Below are 23,759 nucleotides of genomic sequence, written 5' to 3' on the forward strand. Positions count from 1 at the left end.
ACTCCACAAAACAAACAAAATATGGCAAGAACGAGAGGATCAGTCAAGAAAACCACCAAGCCTGTTAAGAACACTCATCTTCTACAACTGCAGTTCGTAAATCAGAATCCTCCATGCCAACAGGGAAAAGAAGACGGTGATATTTTTTAATGAAAGTGGCTAATGACCGGTTTCAAGACAACATTTTGAAGTGAAACGTCCACCCAAAACAATGCATTTTCCTTTCGCCATAGCAAAAACTTGGGCAAGCAAGTCTACAAAAACCCATCTCTAAGCTGAAATGGGAAGACTTTCTGCATGCATCCTAGAAGCTATTCTCCTTCATTGGCATGTGAGTTTTACATAACTTTATGACCATGATTAGAGTTTATCTTTTTTCAAAGGCTTAATCCCAGGGGATGCTAAACAAATTAATGAGTTGTACAACACTAAAGTGGATGTAGATGAACATTTTGAGTTATTGAGGATATCACAAATGAAAAAAGGGACCTGTTGGTGAAGGATTTATATGTCAATAAGCTATGATGGTTCACACCAAAAGAATTAACGATGCACTGCCTTCCTGATTGCGTATCTGTTTCATTTGTAATGTGTTACTTCTTATATGCACCACAGTCAACCTCGATAGAATGTGCATATACATTCAATTGTAAGGGCAAAAAGATGATGTCGATGCAATACCGCCAAGAAATTTGTCAGCCACAAAAAATTGGAATTTGGTTTCCTATCGTTGGTATGTTACGTACAGCAGAAAGGAGTGCCCTGTGATGAAAGAGGTCTGGAGAATAAAGGATCGATAAATGAAGCCTCTATTGAAAGAATGACTCGTGGAAAAGATATACTGACAATAAAGTAGGCAGAGGCCATCAAGACAAGGAAGGGCAAAACTAAGGTAGAAAGCAAGGGAACAAACCTGACTGCAAAAACATCATTGTTGCATAAAATGCAGGATATCAAGAAGTTGGCCAATTCCATCAGCAATGAGCAAATTAGGCTTGTCACTATAATAGAGGATATGGACAGATCACAAAAATTTGTTCTACACTTATACCAAGGCCTATAACAACTCTATTGTAGCCATATTAAGTTAGTTAAGCCCGACCCCACTCCTAGAATTTTTAGTGTTCCTACCGATCATCGGAGATTATGAACCCTCATCCTAGGAAGATGACTTGGGGGCCCAAGATAGATCGGTGGAATCCCCTTCCATTGTCCACATCTCTGATGATGAGAAAAAAAAAAGGAACATTAAGGAGTGCATGCAAAAGATTAATAGCCTCGTCGAGGTGACTTCATTATTGGTCAAGAGGCACTTGCCATTGAGGAGGAAGTTGATGTGGGAGAAGAAGATGTTCGTGTTGCATTTTGGAATGAGAAGGCCGAGGAAGAAATACTAAGAAAAAGCTGCTGAGAAAGAATCTACTGAGAACATTGTCAATGCATCTGAGTTTGTGGATGCAACTACTGATAATTTGAAGCAAGATGGAGCTAGACCAGCAGAAGCTGCAGAGGTAACAAGTGAGAAGCACCATAACTCATTAGCGATAGTGGTCTATACCATACACCCAAGGTGACCCCTTTTACACAAGAAGAAGCCGATGATGTTGGGGCAGCACCGAAACTGAGGAACGATCTGAGAACTATGCGAAGCCCAAAGAAAAGAAGAGAAAGCACTCCAAAAATAAAAAGCACAAGAAGGAGGAGAAAATAGGAGGAAGAAGAAACATCATGCAGCCACATTGATGGCCGAGGAAAAACTAAGTTAGTTTATTTTAAGTTTTTAGTTGTAGTATTCATGCATTACATGTAGTTGTAATTTTCATTTTTCCAGTGCACTTTATTTTTTATTTTTATTATCATTACATTTTAATGTTAGTGCATTGGGGACAATGCAAACTTTAAGTTTGGGGGAACACATATGGGTTTTGGAATACACCCACATTTCAATTTTTTTTTTTGAGTTTAATGAAACATACAAGGTTTATTTATGGTTAATGCAAATGTGTTTGAAAATTTTTGTTACATTCGATGCTTAATTCTTGAATCATGTGAACTATCAATGAATGAGTTTGATAACTTTACTGAATGTTGTATCTTCAATTCTTTGATAAATGATTTAGGTTTCATTAGTAATGGATGACTAGTAGCATTCCTTGAATCTTGAATGAATCTACCTTTTACAACTACTTAATGTATATATAGTTATGAATAAGAGACACTCCAAAGTGGGTGTTTTGTGAAATGTTAAAGAGGGAACACTCCAATGCAACTGTTAGGAAATGAATCTGGCCAGGGTTGTCGCTGCATGAGTGTGTGTCAGCGCAATTATGTAATCCTAGGGGTTTGTTGCACTCCATCGTTACTTCTCAAGAACAACGGTACATTAATGCAACGATATCCTCATTCACATAAAAAAATACATATATTGTACAATAAATACTGTATTGGTAGATAGAATTTAGGATTTAAAGCATGATGCTGGTTTTGATGAAGTTGCAATCTTATTCATTCATACTTATGTATTGTCGATGCAATATTCTGTCATCTGAATGTGATTCATTTATTGGGATTTTAGGTGATTCAAGTTGCTAGAATGATCATTTTTCTTAGTGAAATCTTATGTAGCCTTGCTAGTTTCTGTTTTACTTGAGGACAAGTAAAAACTCAAGTTTTGGGGTGTGATAATACTAGAAAGAACATATGTTTTATCCCTACTTATTGGTTAATTTGTACCCATTTAGTTATCTTGAGCACATATTTTAGCATTTTTAGTTCAGTAAATTACATTTTATAACTCAGTGGATCTTAGCCTATTTATCCTTAATTTTGTCATGTTTTGGTACCAATGTTGCTGTATGAGTATTTTTAGATTGTGCCCAGAATTATCGTTACACCTGACAGCTGCCTGGATAAGAGCAAAAATATGTGAGCTATCTAGTCTAGTATAACAAAAAAAGACACCTATGCTATTGGGGATAAATATTAATATTGACGTGAAAAAAGAAAGAGGGGGTATCATCTTCTTCAACCTATCTTTTGAAGTTTTTTGGCTATGGCGGCTTAAGTCTCCTATGGGTGAACCGATGTGAAAGGGATGCAAATCAGCTCCTGACGAGGAGCCCTGAGTGTGCCACAAGAGGGAGTTGACAGATCAAGTCGAGATTTTCTAGGGATAGTACTCTCCACTTGTTTCTTTTATATTTCTTTTCTAAAAAATGGTGATTACTTTCTATTTCATGTTTGTACGGAAGTATACATGATTTCTAGGTTAAACGTTATTTTATTCAATCTTGCTTCTACTGTTTAATCTTTGGGTTTGAATTTTTTAGCATGGAAGTGTTATTGAGGTCACTGAAACTAGAAAGTGCAGCGATAGTTCAAGCTAACAAGCATGACAGCAGAAATTGCTTGAGGATTAGAGGAATTTAATCCACTTGTTATTAATAGTGTTCCATTACCATCATTGAAAGGTGTGGCTAATGTGCATGTTTAACTCTTAGATTAAATATAGAAGTTAGGTTTGGTAGGTTATTCACTGCAATTTAATGCATCGACAATCACCTACCCTTTTATACCTAATGAGCACTTAGTATTCTGTTGAATTTTCACGTTGGGGATCCCAGTTTATCATTATCATATTTTATCTTATTATTTTCGAGTTATTGCTTCGACAACTACTCTCACAATTTATCTCGTTGCCATCTATTTATGGCACTGACATTGATAGACAATAGACAACCATCCTCGTGGGATCGATATCCGACAGACTCATTTATGTCTACTATACTTGCATCGAAAGTGTATGTAACACCCTTACCCATATTCGATGCCAGAATAGGGTACGAGGCATTACCAAAACACATACGCTTGTAAACGTATTAAACCACGTCATAAAATTTCATTCAATTTAAAAACATTCATACACATGCATATCGTCCCTTATACGGGCCTACGAGGCCCAATACATACTTTGGAAGTGGTCAGGGACTAAACCGTGAACTTTGAAAAACATTAAAAAAATTCTTGAAAATAGGGGTATACGCCCCTGTCCAAGGCTGTGTTCTTCACACAACCATTCACATGCTTCACTTTCCATAGTTAATCATCACACACTCATTCAACCAAGTCATGCGAGCTTACACATCTACAAAATACAACATCATAAACATATAACTTAACTAATATTAGTCATCCTCAACGGCCTTATACAAAATGAACTATCAAATATTATAGGCCAATATTTTAAGCCAACTCATAATAACATATACACATAATCAAGTCCTTGTACATGCCATAGACGTAAAAATACATGAAGATCATTAATACTATACCAATCAATAACTTGTTAGTGTGATAGAATCTCCGACGACCTCCAACTCGAGCTAGCATCTATGACACTATAGGAAAGGAAAGGAAAGGGGGTAAGCATTATCTCTTAGTAAGTATGTATGTAAATGATAGGTAATCTATTAACATGCTTTTATAAATCTTCACAATATGTTCTCAAGATAATACAATCATAATTGCACATAGTTCCACTATTTATTCATGTTCATCTCAAGCTGTCTACTCGAGTCATAGTCACTAAATTATTTATATCTTGAGCTACAGAAATCCAAATTAAGATCAGATAATTTTCCCTGAAACTAGGCTCAAATATCTTCTTACAATAAAATTTCCCTATTTCGTTGTCTAATAATTTCGACCCCTCTGCACTAAAATTATTTATCTCTCTGTAAAAGATTTTGATAATGTTTTCATTTGTTTCTTTCGAAAATAGACTCATTAAGGATTTTAAGAATATAAATTATGACCCATAATTGTTTTTTAAACTTTTTTAATGATTTTCTCAAATCAGAACAGGGGATTCCGAAATCATTCTGACTCTGTCTCACAAAAAATCAAATGTCTCATAATATAAAATTATTTTACTTACTCCATTTCCTTTATATGAAATATACTCAATAATATTTTATTTCATATCTTATTCAACTTCTAATTTGATTTCCACCATTTTTGGTGATTTTTCAAATTCACACAACTGCTACTGTCCAAAACTGTTTTATTACTAAATTTCACTTTTTCATATTTTCTTTGTAGTAACTTTCACTGTAACACTTACTCCATATCAATCTTACCAAAGTTCAATCACATATCGATCACGTTGCTCATAAATTTACACACACGAACCTTCACTTATTCATCACATAGTCATATTCAATTACACCTAGTCATTTCTCGTTGAATACATCGGAATAATAACAGATGCCCGGTGGCCTGCACATAGTACCACCCTTGTAGTCAAAGCTACCTTCTTCACAAAGTGACCTTCACATAGTAACACAGTTGTGACCAAAGCTATCTTTTACACATGGTGGCCTGCACTTAGCACCACACATGTGATCGAAGCTATCGAGTACGTATAGTAGCCTGCACTTAGTACTACACATGCGACCTAACCATCTGGTACACGTAATAGTCTACACTTAGTACTACAAACATGACCTAAAACCATTTTAAACATATAGTAGCCTACACATAGTACTACATAGGTGTTCTCGGAATGGATCATTCGTATCTTTTCTATTCCGAAGGTCTAACCGAGAAATTCCTCACTTTTCAACATTTTACCAATTCATCCATAATCAATTTCAATTCATAATTTACATCAAGTGATCATTCAATATGCAACCACCTCTCATATAGTAAAAAAATATTATAACATAGGTAAAAACGATATATTATTTACATACAAACTTACCTCAGTAGAACAATCGGTGAAAATGACTAATTCGTAATATTCTTTGTTTTCCTCCCGTTCTAAGTTCGAATCTCGTTTTCCTTGATCTATAACAACACATTTAACTCATTTATCCATCTTGCTACTCAAATTAGCCTAAATTCACATATTGGAAAATTTTACATTTTTGCCTTTAAACTTTGTCATATTTACACTTTTGCCCCTAGAATCATAAAATGATTTTTATTCAATTTCCTTGTATTTTAAGCCTAGCCGAACCATTTTCATAACTATAGCATTCCACAATTTCCATTTATTCACACACTTACACACATTTTACAACTTTTTACAAACTAGTCCTTTTTGACAATTTCACCGAAAATCACTTAGTAAAAGTCGTTTATTACACACCAAGCATTCATATTCTACCATTAAACATCAAAAAACATGCATGTAATCCATGGTAAATTTTTAAACACAAACCCTAGCTCAAAATAGTGGTAGAAATAGCTAAACCGAGCTACAAGGATCTCAAAGATGTAAAGAAATTAAAAACGGGGCTAGAACGGACTTACAATCGAGCTTGGAAGCCTGAAAAACCCTAGCCATGGTTTCCCCTTCTGAAATTTGTCCATAGCTTGAAGATGGACACAATTTTGCTTTGATTTTGGCTTTTTAATTCTTTTAATTACTAAATGACCAAAATACCCCCAACTTAAAAATATTCTATTTCACCTATTTCATGTCTATTTTTGTCCAAAAAATTATCCAATGGGATAATTACCATTTAAGGACCTCCAATTTAAAATTTCATAACAATTGGGCACCTCTAGCATGTAGAACTCAACTTTTGTACTTTTTACAATTTAGTCCTTTTGACTAAATTGAGTGGCCAAACGTTAAAATTTTCGAACGAAATTTTCACGAAATTATTTTGTGAAATCTCAAACCATAAAAATATAATAAAAATAAATTTTATTACGTCGAATTTGTGGTCCTGAAACTACTGTTAACTAGGCCCAAAATCGGGCTATTACAGTGTATGCTTACACATTATTATTGTGACGTTAAACAGTCGATCAGTGTATTGTACAAATAAAATTATATCTAAATGACAATAACATCTTTATTAATTGGTAAGTGTAAGAAGCATAGTAAAAAAATGATATATGCGTTATGATGATATATGCGAGATTCTATTAGAATAGAATATTGGTAATAAGTATGCAGGTAACGTCTGATACGAAAAGTATAAATTAGTCAGGAATACAAACAAATTTGGGAAATTGAATGGAAAATCAAAATTTTCAATCATGGTAGCCCAACTTGATTCAAACTTTGTTTCATTTTCACATCTATAAAAGCATTTATTAAATTGTGCTTTGAACTCGCCATTGGCAAAACAACTAGCAAGATGTTGTTTAGCATTATTTGAAATGTGTCACATGTATAATCTATGAGAAGATTCTAGGAGGACATCTCTAATGCTTTCATCATCGCTTGATCTTGATCAGTAAAAATACTCTTTGGTTGCCCATGGCCCATGGCTTCTAAAAATGTTTCAAATAGCCAAGTAAATGACTCGGTGGTTTCATCTGATAAAAAAGCACAACCGAACAAAACTATATTCTAGTGATTGTCGATTCTGACAAATGGAGCACAAACCAAATTATACTTATTGGTTCTATACATGGTATCAAACACAAGAACATCTCAAAACAATCGTAATCCAATTTTGATCTTTCATCTCTCCAAAAAAAATTAGCTAGTCGAGTATTCTGGTCCACTTGCATTTAATAGAAAAACATAAGGTCTTCAACTTGTTTCTATTTGAAAAAAATTGATAATGCTATTTGCATCCCCTGCATCAATCATTTTCCTTCTTACAATTTGCAAGAAATTATGACAATCTCGTTTGGTAAATGTAATATTTTCAAACCCAATCTCCTTGAGAAACGAATATGAACTTGTTTGTTTGATTCCTAAAGCAACCATTGAATGAATAACATCTCCATGTCCTTCTAAAATTTTTCTTACTGATCTTAAATTAATTCTTTCTTCTGAAGTTGCTAAGTGGTGAATATGATAATCATTAAAGTAAGAAACAACCCAAACACCTTTTTCTATTGTAAAATGAATTTTAGCTTGACAACCTGTCCTTGTCTCTAGACGATTAAATTTTTTCACTTTGCCAACATCTTCGTGTCCATGATACCCAAATTTTGATCATAAAAATTAACGTTGTCTTATAAGTTCAGTCATACTTCGTCTCTTTATTTCCTCTTCGAATACTAAACCCCTTACTCAAAGCAAACTGATTATAAAGATTATAAGCCTCTCTTCGTATTGCACTTTCAGTCCCACTTTTATTTCTTCAATGGAATTATCTTTTTTTCTCGAGAAGATAAACTATTTCATCTTGATTTGTCTCTATAAATGAAAATTATAAATTAACAAAATCTGAGAAGAAATTTTAATATCTAATAAAAAATCATGATAATACAAGAAATCATTAAAAATTTTAAAAAATCAATTAAAATCTAATAAAAACATAGCTCGAAAATCATATAGTTTTTTTTTCAACACGCTAAATCATTATTATTAAAATTCACAATTCTTTCAAAGATTCTAAATACAACTATATTTCAAACAAATGAAAACCAAGTGGAAATACTTGACATCCCAAACAAACACAGTTCCACACCAAACTAAATATATATATCTCTAGAACATGTACCTGATCACTAACAAAAAAATCTCCATGATTTGCAATAGTGTAATGCATATTTTGTAACAGCCCATTTTTAGTGAAATCGGAATAGTGGTTTTGGGACCACAAATCCTAGCAGGAAAGGAAATTTGTTTTAATATTATGGCATGGTTTGCATTATGTTAGGAATATAACGGCCCATTTTTCAGTGAAATCAGAACAGTGGTTTTGGGACAACAAATTCGATCCAAAAATAAAGTTTATTTTTATCTTATTATATGGTCCGTATTATGTTAGATATGTCGTGTGAAAATTTTGATACGAAAATTTTATCGATTAAGTGTTTAATTATAGGAAGGACTATATCGCATAAAATGTGAAAGTTGAATTCTAGTAGCTATAAGGATTAAATAGCTATGGAATTCAAAACTAGAGGTCTTATATGGTAATTAGACCATCAAAGAAAAGTATGTAGATTTTTGGTGACTCATCCATGGAAAAAATAGCAAAGAGTAGGGACTAAATTGGAAATCACAAAAATTAAAAGATAATATTTAATTAAAAAGAAATTATAATCTTATTTTCATGTCTTCTTCCCCAAAATTTCTATGGAAACCCTAGGAGGGAGGAAGAAAACATTCCAAGCTTAAAAATGTATGAAATCAAGTCCCGTTTTTAGTAATTTTTATATTATTTTTGGAATCGGGGTAGTATAATCTATCTATTTGGGGGATTAATTTGAAAAGTTATCAAGGTATGAAATTTGGGTCATGGATGAATATGCTAAAAATTAGAAATTTATGGTAGAAAATGAAAGGTTGTTGATAGATAAACAACTTTTACAAAGTGATTTTTGATGAAAACATGATTTAGGGATTAAAATGAAAAGTTGTGAAATTTGATGAAAAATTTTGAATTTTTATGAATACATGTCTGTAAATTTTGTAATGGGATTTTGGTTAGGCTTGGAATAGGGAGTAAATTGCACAAGTTTCATTTTCCGAGCCTAAGGTCGAAATTGGAATTTATGGAAAAGTTAGGCACAAAATGGTAATTTTACCTAGAACATAAATTGAGTCCAAATGAGTATGAAATATGAGAAATTGATTATTAAAGCTATTTATATAGATCCAGACAGCACAAATTCAAGATTAGATCGAGGAAAAGAAAAGGTTTTGGATTAGTAGATTACTTACGCGAAGAAGTGTCGAGGTAAGTTCGTGTAACTTAATTGAGCATGTAAATATGTTAAATTGAATGTTGTGTTTGTATGGAATGTGACTTATATTTATGTGCATTATTTGAATGCTATAATGAAAAATTTAATACATGCTTGAAATGGTTAAAAAGGGGTTAAGTCCTGATTGAATATTGAATTTCGATGAATATAAGTGCTTTCCCAGAATGGATGAGGTCCTGCTTTTGTTGCTGACGGATTTAGCTCTGACAAGTAATCTTATTGACCTCATTATAGAAAGGATTTATCTCGAATGGGTAATCCTGATATAATACTTCTCGAGTATACGTTACGATTAGGATTTAGCTTGGACTGGTAATCCTAATTGAACTCTTTCGAGCGTACGTTATATAAAGGATTTAGCCTGGACTGGTAATCCTGTTATATGATATGTGACTCAAGAGTGTGTTCCACGATTAAGTGCCCTAATGGGTACTCTTGAAAAAGAATTGTAGGGTTATTGAATCGTACACCTCAAGTGTACCACTTAAGTATCCATCAGAATTTCAATGATTCAACGGACACAAAACCTCTTGGCATGATAAGAGAATTATAGAATGAAATGAATGATGTCTTGAAGGAAAATAGTATGAAGAGCTCATCTATGTTTACTTGATTGATATGAAGATTTTGTGACTAATATGTTTAATTGAATGCATGTATTTAGGCAATTATGTCAAATGGATGGAAAACATGATATTGTATGTTTAGATTTAATAAACAAGATTGGTAAGTTTAGTTTTCGTTATACGAACTTACTAAGCATGTAATGCTTACTCCATTTTATTTTCCCTTATTTTATAGTGCTCGAAAGCTCACGAACGTTGGAGATCATTGGAGCATCATCACACTATCTACTAGCTATTTTGGGTATTTATAGTAGAATCATTTTGGTATAATGGCATGTATAGGCTAACTTGGCCATAGATGGCTTAAATATGTGGTTTGTAATCTAGCCATTGGAATGGATAGTAATGGTTGTTTTTGATATACTTGTAATGTCATACTATGGTAGTTATATACACGTTGAATGGTTGTTCAAATTATGTCTAACATATGGATTAATCCAAGGTAAGATTATAGATATATATGCATGCAATGATATGCCATGTTGAATGATGGAATTTGCTTAATTTGAATGCTTGAAATGGTTGGAATGTGTTTGGTATGTTTTAGTACAGGTAAATGGTAAATTTTGGTGACAAATAAGGCTAGGAAATGGCAATATTTTGTCCACACGGGTAGACACAAGGACGTGTGTGACACACAGGCATGTGTCTAGGCAGTGTGTGACACATGGTCTAGCATATGGGCATGTGTTTTGACCATGTGTCCCCTTCACCTTAATTTTGAGAAAAAAATGCTCAGAATTGAGCACACGGGCAGAGACACAAACGTGTGTCTCAGTCGTGTGTCCTACGCGGTCTAGAACACAGGCGTGTGTCTTGGCTGTGTGAAACCTGCACCTAATTTCGAAGAAAATTAATTAACCACACGACCTAGTGCACGGGCGTGTGGCATGGCCGTGTGCACAAGTCAGAGAGTTACATGGGGTCAAACACGACCTACAGCACAGGCGTGTCCTAGGTCACACGGGTGTGTCCCTTGGACCACCATAGGCGTGTGAGCCTTGCACCTTGAAAAATTTTTGAAATGTCGTGAAAAGCTTTTAGAGTTTTTGATTAAGTCCTGACTTGATTCTAATGCTCGTATTATGTAACACCCCTTACCCGTATCCAATTTCGAGACAGGGTTTGAGGCGTTACCAGACTTAAATGTACACCATTTCATAAAATCGGGCCATAAAATTTCATTAAATTAAAAACATTCCATCACATGCATAATGTCTCTTACACGAGCTACCAAGGTTCAAAACATGCATTAAAGGCAGTTTGGGACTAAACCAATAACTTTGGAAAGTTTTGGGAAAACTTAGGAAGAATTTTCATGAAACATGGTCACACGTCCGTGTGGACACAGGGACACGCCTGTGTGTCTTCAACACGCCCGTGTCCTCAGGCCATGTAACTCTCTATTTATGACGTCAGCAAAACAAATTGAACCACACGGCCAGGCCACACGCTCGTGTGCTGGGCCATCCTCCACACAGCTGAGACACATGGCCATGTCTCTGCCCATGTGGCTAACACTTGGGCTATTTACCAAGCCTTTTATGTTGCCTTTAATCTCTCACATCTATATACACACCAAGGACACATATCATGACATCATTTCAATGATTTAGCATCCCATATTAAGACACATTTAATTCACAGCCATGGCCGTTTAGATTGGTCATAAAACATTCATCATGCACAATATTTCAGAATACCAACCATATATAGCCACTATAGGAAAATAGGGCTTTAGCGGCGTTTTACCAAAAATGCCGCTAAAAACCAGAGCATTAGCGGCGCTTTTGGTAAAACGCCGCTAAAAACTAGAGCATTAGCGGCGCTTTCGATAAAACACCGCTAAAAACCAGAGCATTAGCGGCGCTTTCATTAATACACTGCTAAAAACCAAAGCATTAGCGGCGCTTTCATTAAAACACCGATAAAAGTCAGGTAATCCCTAAAATCCTAAACCCTAAAAAATAATAAACACTAATCTATAACCCCTAAAACACTAAACCTCTAAATCCCAAAAACCCTTAAACACTAAACTATAACCTCTAAAACCCTAAACCCCAAAAAAACATCATATGGATGTTGATGTGTATATACATAGATATTAATGTAAAAGCTTATGTTCATAATAAATTATGGAATTAAAACTGAATGGGGTTTGAAACGATATCACATACAATTAAAGAATTTCAATTTGAAAGAGTGTAGCTTAAAACTGAATTGGGTTTGAAAGGGAAGAAAAAGGTCTAAACCTTTGAAACATGAACTACAATTGAACAACATTGGTGTGTTGCATACAATTTAGACGACATGTTTGATGGTATTGGGATGTCACCCAACTATTGGCTGAGTCACAATAAATCTATTTTTAAAACACCAAAATCTATTTTATTTAACAAGTTGAGACTCAGAATATTTCTTAATGAATAAAGAATTTATAAATATAAGAATTTTTTCTTTCAACTATGTTTAAAAAAAAACCAAAAAGTCAAAACATGTTTTATATGAAAAAGATTGTTTGAAAAATTAAGAGTCCCTATGATTTTTCGAAATTATATTAAGATATTAATCTCATCTAATTTATACGAAATTTTTAGTGTTTAATTAAGTTTTTAGAGTTTATTTTATGAAAGTTAATTTCTAAAATTATTAAGTTTGAATTTTTCGTGATTTTATTAATAGACTCAAATCAGTGTCAATTGTGAATTTATTTAAATTTTCATTTATGTATGTAATTTAATTATGATTTTAGGGTTGTTTTAGCAAAAATTAATAACTAATATTATTATCTAAACCTGAATTATCATCAAATTAACTCTAAAACTCGAATTAAATATTAAAAAATATCAAACTCGGGTACCAAATTATACATTAAACTAAAAGAAAATATAAATTATTATTTTGGTTTTTATCTTTCCTGGATATTGTTTCGCTTATTGGTTGTTAATCGTTTATTTTCTTGCTTTGTTCTTTGTTGTGTTCATTAGTGAATTAATTTAGTTAATTTTAGGGTTTTTCTACAAAGGAAATTCATATATTCAATATTATATCATCATATAAATTTTACTAATTCAATAAATTAATATTTTAGGCTTTGTATACAAAGGAAATTCATATGTTCAATAAAATAGAGATTAGATCAGAAAATAATAATATAAAATCATGATTAACATCTCAATCTTTAATAGAAATTTGATATGTGAGAGATTGATTGCTTACATTGGATAATTCTAACTTAATAATTAATTATAGCTATTTGATCATTTGTTTTCTTATTAAAATATATGATATTTATTTTGAGAGTACTTAGTTTTTTTTATAAAAATCTAATTTATAAAAAATAGTAATAATAAATGTTTTATAAAATCATGTAACTAATAATTTTTAGCAGTGAAAATAAAAAATTTTTAGCAAAACAAAACAGCGTCATTTTATTCAAAATGAAATAATTTTTTGAGACGTTTTTACGAAAAACGTAGCAAAAAGTAAACAATAATAACGTTTTTATATGAAAACGCCGCAAAAAATATTTTCCTTCAAAAATCACGCATTTTATCCCCAAAATTTTCCCCGGTCAAACCCCTAATTTTTCCCCCTAAAATCATTTTTTTCCCTTCATCTTAACCCATTTCAAATTTTGCTTCCTTCATTGATTTTTATGTGGTTTTTATTTTAAATCTCTATCTCTCTGCAACATATATCAGTTAAAGCTTCAACCTTTCTACCCAAATACAAGATTTTGATTTTAAAAAAGCGTCAGTCTTCTTTTGTGTATAAATCACGAAATTTGTTTGGTTTCTAAGAAAATATTTTATTCATGTTTGATTTAAAGAGTTACCCAATTGATACGCAATCGTTGACGCTCTATAAAGTCTTAATTCCACCTCTTCGTTTCATTTTCACGAGAAAATGTTGGACTTGACAGAAAATCCCAAGTTGGTAAGTATAATCTCTCTGGGTTTTCTTCATTTTTTTCCTCCTTATTTACTGTTCAATAGGTTTTTTTTTCATCATCATAATCAATCGTTTCATTTCTAATATAAATCCTTGAAAAAATTTTATCTTCGAATTTGGGGATAGGATTTTGCTGGTTTGGTTTCAGCAATTGAAGATGAACAATAAATTTTGGACTCTTTTTTTTTTCTTTTTTTACTTTTTTTCTCATTTGGGTTATTGGAAAATCAAATACACTATGGTATATGATTTAACTGTTTGAATCCCCTTCAGTTTTTTATGTAAGGGTTGATCTGATTTTTACTAATATGAATAATTTTTGTTATAAAAATAGTAAAGAACAAAGTAAAAAATATATATTATTTTCCGTTGGTGCCTCTTATTCTTTCTTCCATTTCAGGTTCATTTTTGTATTCTTATGTAAGTGTCATGGGTTGCGCATGGGAGCCCGCAACCATGACACATCTGTGTGAACCATCAAGAAGGCAGGAGGTCATTTGGCCCAATCAGACCGGCCCGTTGCTTGAAGAGATTGAAGGCCCATCTACAAGTTAGACAAATATAATATATTATTTTATAAGATTACATATCTTAGATAAGATATGTAATCTTAGAAGATATGATTTTATATTCTTAAAGGTTTGGTGGTAGGTGGCCTTTAATCATAGCCGTTGATGTACTTAATTTTGCACCGTTGGATTTGGGGAGGCTCAACTATAAATAAGAGACCTCTTCCCTCATTGCAAATCACTTGAGTTTTGAGGAATAATAAGAGTTCTTGAGAGTATTCACTCAAACATTATTCTCTCTTGTGTTCTTGATATTTCGTGGCTTGTTCTTATTTCGTTCTTCGTTCGCCTTTGTTTGATCGTTGAGTTGCTTTCGTTTGTGTTGGTTTTCAAAGGGGAATTCTATTGAATCCTCAAATTGTGGGAGTTAGGCTGACTTAGGAGTTTTTAAAGCAAGAAACTGCCTAAGGCCGCACGGATTGTGAGGCAAAAATCCTAAGTCCGTGACAGTTGGTATCAGAGCCAGTCTTTCGAAAGCACTATTGAAGGATGTCGAGAGAAGTTGGTGAGAATGAGCCAATGGAGACCCGTGGGAGGGCCAGGAAGGCTAGTCGATCGAGGGACATGTTGTCGAGCTTGGAAAATCGAGTGGTCAATCTCGAGGAGTCTGTTGGTGACATGAGGGAGACACTCGAAGTGGTCCTAACCCGTATGGAGGAACTGAGGGAAGACAGCAAAGTATTCGTGCTTGACACTCTTAGATCCACTTCGGACAAGCTGACGGTAAGGGACGAAGCTCTTGAGGCCCTGGTGACTGCCATGAAAGAGGAGATTGCTGAGCTTAAGGGGGAGCTCACAATTTGTAAGGTCGCTCTGGGAAATGGGATGTTGACTTCAGGATCGAAGCAACGCCATGTAGATGTTCCAAAACCCGAGAAGTTCAAGGGGGCTAGGTCTGCGAGAGAAGTGGACAACTTCCTGTGGGAATTGGAGCAATATTTTCGAGCAATGGGCATTGAGGATGATGCCACTAAGGTAAACACTGCTTCGATTTACTTTACTGATGTTGCTCTCTTATGGTGGCGACGTAGGTCCACGGATGAGAGACGTGGAGGAATGACCATTGGGACTTGGGAGGAGTTCCAAGGAGAGTTAAAGAAGCAGTTTTATCCGCAGCATGCTGAAAAGGAGGCTCGTGCTAAGTTGCGTCGGCTTACGCAACAAGGCACTATTCGAGATTATGTGCGGGAGTTTAGTGAGCTGATGCTTCAGATCTCAGACTTGAATGAGAAGGAAGCATTTTATATGTTTGAGGATGGGCTAAGAATGTGGGCTAAGCAAGAGTTGCGCCGCCTAGGCATCACCGATTTGACTGTAGCTATGGCTGAGGCAGAGAACTTCTACGAAGCTGGTGGGAGAAAGTTTGACAATAATGATGCTTCCAAACCCAAGCCAAGACCCAAAGGCAATGGTGGGGGAGACAAAGAGCAAACAGAAAGGAGTGGCGAAGCCCCAAGGAATTATAATGGTAGACCAGGGGATAAGAAAGAGCCAATGAGATGCTTTCTTTGCCAAGGTCCACATCGGTTGAGTGTTTGTCCAAAGAGGGCCGCTTTCAATGCTATGGAAGCACGCGAAGAGGCCAATCCTAACACCAAAAGTCTTGGTACGATATTGGGCGGTGTTGAAGACAAGACGAGTAATGGACTGATGTTTGTGGACATCATCGTGGCAGACAGAAAATTGAATGCCCTTGTTGATACTGGTGCATCTGATTTGTTCATGTCTAAAGAGATGGCGAAGGAACTCGGTCTCAAAGTGGAGGAAGATTCGGGTCGAATAAAAACGGTAAACTCAGAAAGTATTCCCATAACGGGTGTGGCTAAAGGGGTGGAACTCAAACTTGGCGAGTGGACAGGCAAGGCAACCATTAAGGTAATCCCACTTGATGATTATGATTTTGTGGTAGGATTGAGTTTGTTTGACCGACTTAATGCGTATATTCATCCTTCCGAGAACTACATGATGATCTCTGATTCGAACCATCGTTATATGGTGCGAATGAAAAGAAAGGGAAACATGGAAGGCAAAACATTGTCGGCAATCCAATTTGCCAAAGGAGTACGTACAAAAACGAAGTCTCCTATTTAGCCACCTTAAGGAACAATGTGGAGGAGAAATTCGAGGAAGAAATCCCAAAAGAAGTGAAGCAGTTGTTGCAGTCTTTTCAAGATGTAATGCCCACAGAGTTGCCCAAGACATTGCCACCAAAGAGGGAGGTAAATCACAAGATTGAGTTGTTGCCTAATACTGAGCCACCAGCAAGGGCACCATATCGAATGTCTCCGCCTGAGTTGGAGGAATTGAGGAAGCAGTTAAGGGAACTTCTAGATGCCGGGTTTATTAAACCTTCCAAAGCCCCATTTGGAGCGCCGGTGTTATTCCAAAGGAAGCATGATGGGTCCTTAAGATTGTGCATTGACTATAGGGCCTTAAACAAGATCACTGTGAAGAACAGGTATCCCATTCCTCTCATTGCAGATCTGTTCGATCAACTTGGTAGCGCGAGATGGTTTACTAAGTTGGATTTGCGATCGGGGTACTACCAAGTGAGAGTAGCCGAAGGGGATGAGCCCAAAACAGCCTGTGTGACTCGGTATGGGTCTTTTGAATTCTTGGTGATACCGTTCGGGTTGACAAATGCTCCGGCAACATTTTGCACCCTAATGAATAAGGTATTACAACCTTTCTTAGATCGCTTTGTGGTTGTTTATCTTGACGACATTGTGGTGTATAGTAAGACGCTTGAGGAGCATGTTGGACATCTGAGAGAGGTGTTCCAAGTCCTACGGGAAAATGAGCTGTATGTCAAAGAGGAAAATGCTCATTTGCCCAACGAGAGGTGCCTTTTCTTGGCCATATTGTAGGAGGTGGCATGATCCGAATGGATGCAAGCAAAGTCTGAGCAATTTCCGATTGGGAGCCACCAACCAAGGTAACGGAATTGCGGTCCTTTCTTGGTTTAGCAAACTACTATCGACGTTTCATTGAAGGCTACTCCAAGATCACTACACCCTTGACGGACTTATTGAAAAAGGGCAAAGTATGGGACTGGGACTCTCGGTGTGAGAAAGCTTTTGACCAAGTAAAGCAAGCAATGGTGAGTGAACCTGTACTTGCTTTACCGGATTTTACAAAGGCGTACGAGGTACGCACGGATGCCTCAGACTATGCAATTGGGGGAGTATTGATGCAAGAAGGAAATCCAATTGCTTTCGAGAGTCGAAAGCTGAATGAGACAGAACGGAGATACACGGTCCAAGAAAAAGAGATGACTGCTGTGGTGCATTGTTTGCGCACATGGAGGCACTATTTGCTGGGTTCCAGGTTCGTGGTATTCACTGATAATGTTGCAAATAGTTATTTCCTAACCCAGAAAAAGTTGTCCCCCAAACAGGCTCGTTGGCAGGTTTTCCTAGCAGAGTTTGATTTTAGCATGGAGTACAAGCCGGGGAGTGCCAACATTGTAGCTGATGCGCTTAGCCGAAAGATGGAATTTGCAACGATAAGCCAACCCAATAGTCCCTTATTGGAGCGCATTCAAGAAGGGTTGTCCCACGATTCCACGGCCAAAACTTTGATTGAGCTTGCTAAAGAGGGAAAAACGAGGCGATTTTGGCTCGAGGGAGAATTATTATACACTCAAGGACAACGTCTATATGTGCCCCAACATGGGAACTTGCAAAAGGAAGTCATGAAGGAATGTCATGATTCAAGATGGGCTAGACATCCAGGCATGCACCGCACTTTAGCTCTCTTGGAGGATCGATTTTATTGGCCTCACATGAGTGACGATGTGGAGACTTATGTGAAAACTTGTTTGGTGTGCCAACAAGATAAAATCGAGTTGAAGACTCCTGCTGGGTTGCTACAGCCTTTACCTATTCCGGAGCGCCCATGGGAGAGTTTATCCATGGACTTTATTGTAGGTTTGCCTAAATCTGATGGATTTGCAAGCATTTTTGTTGTGGTGGACAGGTTTTCGAAGTATGCAACTTTTATCCCCACAACCAAGGAGTGTCCTGCTGAGGAGGCTGCTCGCTTGTTTCTTAGACATGTGGTGAAGTATTGGGGAGTGCCACAATCTATCATCAGCGATCGAGATGGGCGATTCACGGGACGATTTTGGACGAAGTTGTTCAAGTTAATGGGTTCAAACTTGAACTTTTCAACCAGCATGCATCCACAAACCGATGGCCAAACTGAACGAGTGAATGCGTTGTTGGAGATATATCTACGGCACTATGTGAGTGCCACATAAAGGGACTGGCCAAAGTTGCTAGATGTGGCTCAGTTTTCTTACAATTTGCAAAGAAGTGGGGCGACAAACCAGAGTCCGTTCGAGATAGTAACAGGACAACAGCCACTTACACCCAATGCTGTTGCGACTCGTTATGGGGGACCGAATCCAGCAGCCTATCGATTTGCGAGAGATTGGCAAGAGCAAAACGATTTGGCTAGAGCTTGTCTTCACAAGGCAAGTAAGCGCAATAAGAAGTGGGCGGATCGAAATCGAAGGGACGTACAATTTCAGGTAGGTGAACCAGTTCTTGCCAAACTACACCTGATTTTGCGACATGATGGGTTGCACAAAGGACTCGTTCGGCGGTACGAGGGGCCATTTTGAATTGTGAAGAAGGTAGGCAAGGTGGCCTACAAGCTTGAGTTGCCTGAAAAGCTTAAAGTTCATCCAGTATTCCACGTGAGTATGCTTAAACCATTCCATGAAGATGGAGAAGACCCAAATCGAAGCAAGTCTGAACGAGCACCAATGGGGGTAAAAGTCGCCTATGATCGAGAGGTCGAGAACATCGAAGCGGATCGTATAGTCAGACGTAAGCACTACCGACCGCGGCGCGAATACTTAGTCCGATGGAAGGGATTCCCGGATAGTGAGATGAGTTGGGAACCTACTGAAGCCTTGTGGCAATTCCAAGACAAGATAGATCGATACCATGCAGAGGACGCGACGAGGGCGTCGCTAGATTTGGTGGGGGAGAATGTCATGGGTTGCGCATGGGAGCCCGCAACCATGACACATCTGTGTGAACCATCAAGAAGGCAGGAGGTCATTTGGCCCAATCAGACCGGCCCGTTGCTTGAAGAGATTGAAGGCCCATCTACAAGTTAGACAAATATAATATATTATTTTATAAGATTACATATCTTAGATAAGATATGTAATCTTAGAAGATATGATTTTATATTCTTAAAGGTTTGGTGGTAGGTGGCCTTTAATCATAGCCGTTGATGTACTTAATTTTGCACCGTTGGATTTGGGGAGGCTCAACTATAAATAAGAGACCTCTTCCCTCATTGCAAATCACTTGAGTTTTGAGGAATAATAAGAGTTTGATCGTTGTGGGAGTTAGGCTTGTTCTTATTTCGTTCTTCGTTCGCCTTTGTTTGATCGTTGAGTTGCTTTCGTTTGTGTTGGTTTTCAAAGGGGAATTCTATTGAATCCTCAAATTGTGGGAGTTAGGCTGACTTAGGAGTTTTTAAAGCAAGAAACTGCCTAAGGCCGCACGGATTGTGAGGCAAAAATCCTAAGTCCGTGACATAAGTGTATTCTTGTTGGGTTGTTTTTTTTTTTAAATATATATATTATCTCTGCAGGTGTGGAACCAAAGCAAAGAGGAAAAGGTGATTTCGCCCCCTGCATTTCATTTTATATTACAGAATTTATCATTTCTAGATCTTTATTTACTGTTCTTATCTTTAAAAGAGCAGGGGAACTAAATTTTATAATAATGGAAGTAGCCTCGTGCAGTCTCGAGCTTTGTGAGCTTAGTCCTGACTCTTAAGCTATTTTCTACTTGCTTTTTCAACTGATTCTTTGCTCTTTACATTTTTCTATGCATTATTTTATTTTATTGATAGCATGAAATAATTTTGCAATTATTTGTCTGGCTAGATGGTTTTCGATTAAGCTCCTCCTTTTACCTTGCTTTCTCATCATTGGACTAAGTCCATTTCCTAATTACGTTTGCTTAGAAAGATAGATATGTGAACTTAACGGTCATTTGTGGCTGTGTTGGTCAGTGTTAAGATAAAGCGTTGAAATTTTAAAACTTCTATTGACGGTAATTAAAGTTTAAAGGGATATGATTTTGATAGTAATATTTCTTGTTTTAAAAGAATACAAGATAAGATATTCTAATTGCAGATTAATTTGGGTTCATTTCTTGTAGTACAAATTTAATATTTGGTTAATATTGGCTTCTGAATGAAGTTTTCTCATTTCTGTGTATCTAGTAGTTAGGGATTTTCTATATATTTATCTTAACTTTGATTTATTTCCAAATGCCCATATGAATGTGGCCTAGTGTAGGTTTTCTTACATTTTTCTTTTATTGTTATTAGTATTTATACAACCATTTGACAAAGAACATCTAATAAGCTCAGGACTGATCTTGCACATGGCTTTCTAGAGATATTCTAAAATTTTAGAAGGATCACTTGTCATCCTGTTGAAGCCTTATTGAGGATGAGCCTTAGATTGTTAGAGCATTCACCATTTTACATGAAATCATCACTCTTTAGGAGCTTGAAATTCCTAGATATAAACATAAATAAAACGTTACAAATTTAATGTCGAAATTCGAGTCTCATCAATATTTTTGTTTCACTTATTAAAAAAAGTTATAGATTAAGTCTTTCAGTTTGAGATTAGCCAAGATTTAGTGGAGCTACCAGCTTTAGATATGTGGGAACTTGTTTCAAGTTGTACTCATCATATGATATTTCGTACTGGCCCAAGTTTGAGGTATACAACCATTGTACTGGCCTTGCTTTATTGGTTGCCAAGGAGGAAAAAGTTGGAATCCTAGTGCTGCACTTGCACAAAATAAGTTTTCAATCATATTTTCTGTCCAACATCCATTCTTTGGTCACAAAATGATTAAAATATATATTATTAAAATCATAGACTTCTTTTGATGTTTTTGTCTTATCAAATCTAGGATTTAAAAGCAAGAGAGAAGGAACTTAAAGTAAAAGAGGCTAAACTGAATAAGCGTGAATGGGTAATTTGTTGTTGGCTGTTTACACTCGAGTGAGGCTGGCCCTTGAATAATAAGTGTGGTGCTTCCGATTTATTTTTACGGTATTCAATATCAATTGTGAGAAGTTGTTCCTTTCGCATTGCAGTTACAAATTATACAGATTTCTGAAGTAATTTAAATATTGCTATCTTGGCACAAAAAAATCAAAACCATAGTTTTTGAATCTGAATTTCCTATTCATATTTCAGTTTAGTTTTTCTGTCTGAATGCTTGTAAAATATCTTTATGTTCTGTAGTCTTCTATTATGAAAATACTAAAATTATGCAATGACTTGATTCTTATATGTTCGGATGCAATATGTAATTGTGTTGTATGTAAGGTGGTTTTGCTATTCATTTTGCTCTTAGATTAATTTGTCCTTGTAGTAACTGAATGTTAACTTTATATTTTGCAGGAATTGAGAAGGAAAGAGGATGCAATAGCATGAGGTAGGTTCTTTTTTATTTTTTATCTTGATGAGTCCCGAGTTTATCCATTACCAGTTTGATTCTGACATGAGTTCTTGCCTTGTTCTTGGCATCTGGAATTGTAATAGAGGACAAAAATTGCTAGGTGAGTTCAAGTTCAGGTTTTTCTGTTTCTTTTGAAAAATCTTTCACCAGTATAAAATGGAATGCTTGGATGTTGGTTTTGGTTTGGTTTTGTTCTTTTTCCATTTTTTTCTTGCTCTTCTTACATATAAGTCTTCAGTGAGTCTTTCAGTTAAAAATGTGATTTGTATTCGCTTTAATGTTCATTTTTTCCTTATTTGGTTTACAAGTAACTAAAAATTGTATCTATCTAATTATTGCTTAGATTGTAGTACTTTGTGCAATTATTTCTACTGTCTTGATTCCAATGATTATAAATGTAAGCCGTATGATTCTTTGGTCATCCATCAGCACCATATGTGGTAATACAAGGGATATTGACTTACTTTACAACTTTTTTCTCAGTTGTTTATTTTAAAATTTTATTCTGCACATTCAAGGGATGCATGGTATATGGCTGCTGAAATTTGCCTTTCTCAGCTTCCATCGTTGGTTGAGGATCGTAATCCAGAGTTCCAGGTGTGTTTTTCTTCCAGAGTTAGAACTTACTTGAATGTAAATTAAAGGTTAAGGATTTAATAGGAGTAATATAGAGATCTATGGATATATTTAAGGGTAAATTTTAAGCTTTTTTTTTGCATAAGCCCTTGAATTTATGCTAAAAGTGGAATTTATTATAATTTTATTGATTATTTTGAAAAATCTATAGCCAGGAAAAAAAAAGAGAAATAAATATGTATAAATTATGTAAGTTCTTTGTGTAGCATTTTAAGAGCTTCAAAGCTCACAGATGATTTGTCATACTCTATATGAGTTCATTGATTCTATGTTTTTGTAATTTTAAGTATGATCATGGGTGCAGCAGCTTCAACTGAAAAGTACTTGTGCAGGTCTGCAGTAGGTCAATCAAGAAGCTCTGCTGGAATTAAACTGACAAGTAATTGTAGTATGCTTGTAGTTAAAGTTTCTTATAGTGAACATCATGTTGTTTATTCGGTAGAAGTTTCAAAGATTATACTTTTTAGAAGAAAGTGTATTGTAGTCATTAGATTGGGTTTTCAAAGATTGATTATGAACATTTTGATCAAATGAAAAGTTCTCTTGTTAATGTTTTTGAACTCAAAAACAATTTAAAATGTGTCCATTGTTAGGTTATTTAAATTTTGTGTGATCATTTAAGGTAAGAATGAATATGAAATGATTAAAAAGGAAGTTGAAATATATATGGTCTTTAGTGGCGCTTTTGGGGAAAGCGTCGCTAAAGGTCATGTCTTTAGCAGCGTTTTTTCTCAAAAACACCACAAAATTTAGCGGCATTATCTATA

General features: G+C 35.5%; 1 protein-coding gene across 7 annotated transcripts; it reads left to right on the forward strand.

The window, feature by feature from the left end:
• Positions 1-13,917: 13,917 nt before the first annotated feature.
• On the forward strand, positions 13,918-23,529 carry LOC121229154 (uncharacterized). Of its 7 annotated transcripts, none has more exons than XR_005926782.1 (6): positions 13,918-14,255; positions 20,456-20,482; positions 22,299-22,332; positions 22,440-22,456; positions 22,840-22,953; positions 23,325-23,529. XR_005926782.1 is itself a non-coding variant. In XM_041112577.1 (5 exons), exons 2-5 carry the CDS (start codon positions 22,328-22,330, stop codon positions 23,524-23,526), a joined length of 303 nt encoding a protein of 100 aa, XP_040968511.1. In that variant the 5' UTR covers positions 20,580-20,620; positions 22,299-22,327; the 3' UTR covers positions 23,527-23,529. The 7 variants fall into 7 exon arrangements, 2 of the variants coding, with proteins under 2 accessions (XP_040968511.1, XP_040968510.1); XR_005926781.1 differs by having other exon boundaries at positions 22,875-22,953; XR_005926783.1 differs by lacking the exons at positions 13,918-14,255; positions 20,456-20,482 and adding an exon at positions 20,560-20,620.
• Positions 23,530-23,759: the final 230 nt, after the last annotated feature.

Source organism: Gossypium hirsutum, chromosome A05 (genome assembly GCF_007990345.1).
Source record: "Gossypium hirsutum isolate 1008001.06 chromosome A05, Gossypium_hirsutum_v2.1, whole genome shotgun sequence".
NCBI lineage: Eukaryota > Viridiplantae > Streptophyta > Magnoliopsida > Malvales > Malvaceae > Gossypium > Gossypium hirsutum.

What these genes read in the sequence shown, in the direction of transcription:
- LOC121229154 (XM_041112576.1), top strand. Translation starts at nt 22,277, where the DNA reads ATGTTAACTTTATATTTTGCAGGAATTGAGAAGGAAAGAGGATGCAAT. An exon ending in ATCGTAATCCAGAGTTCCAG is followed by an intron (nt 22,954 to 23,324) that starts GTGTGTTTTTCT and finishes GTACTTGTGCAG; the next exon opens with GTCTGCAGTAGGTCAATCAA.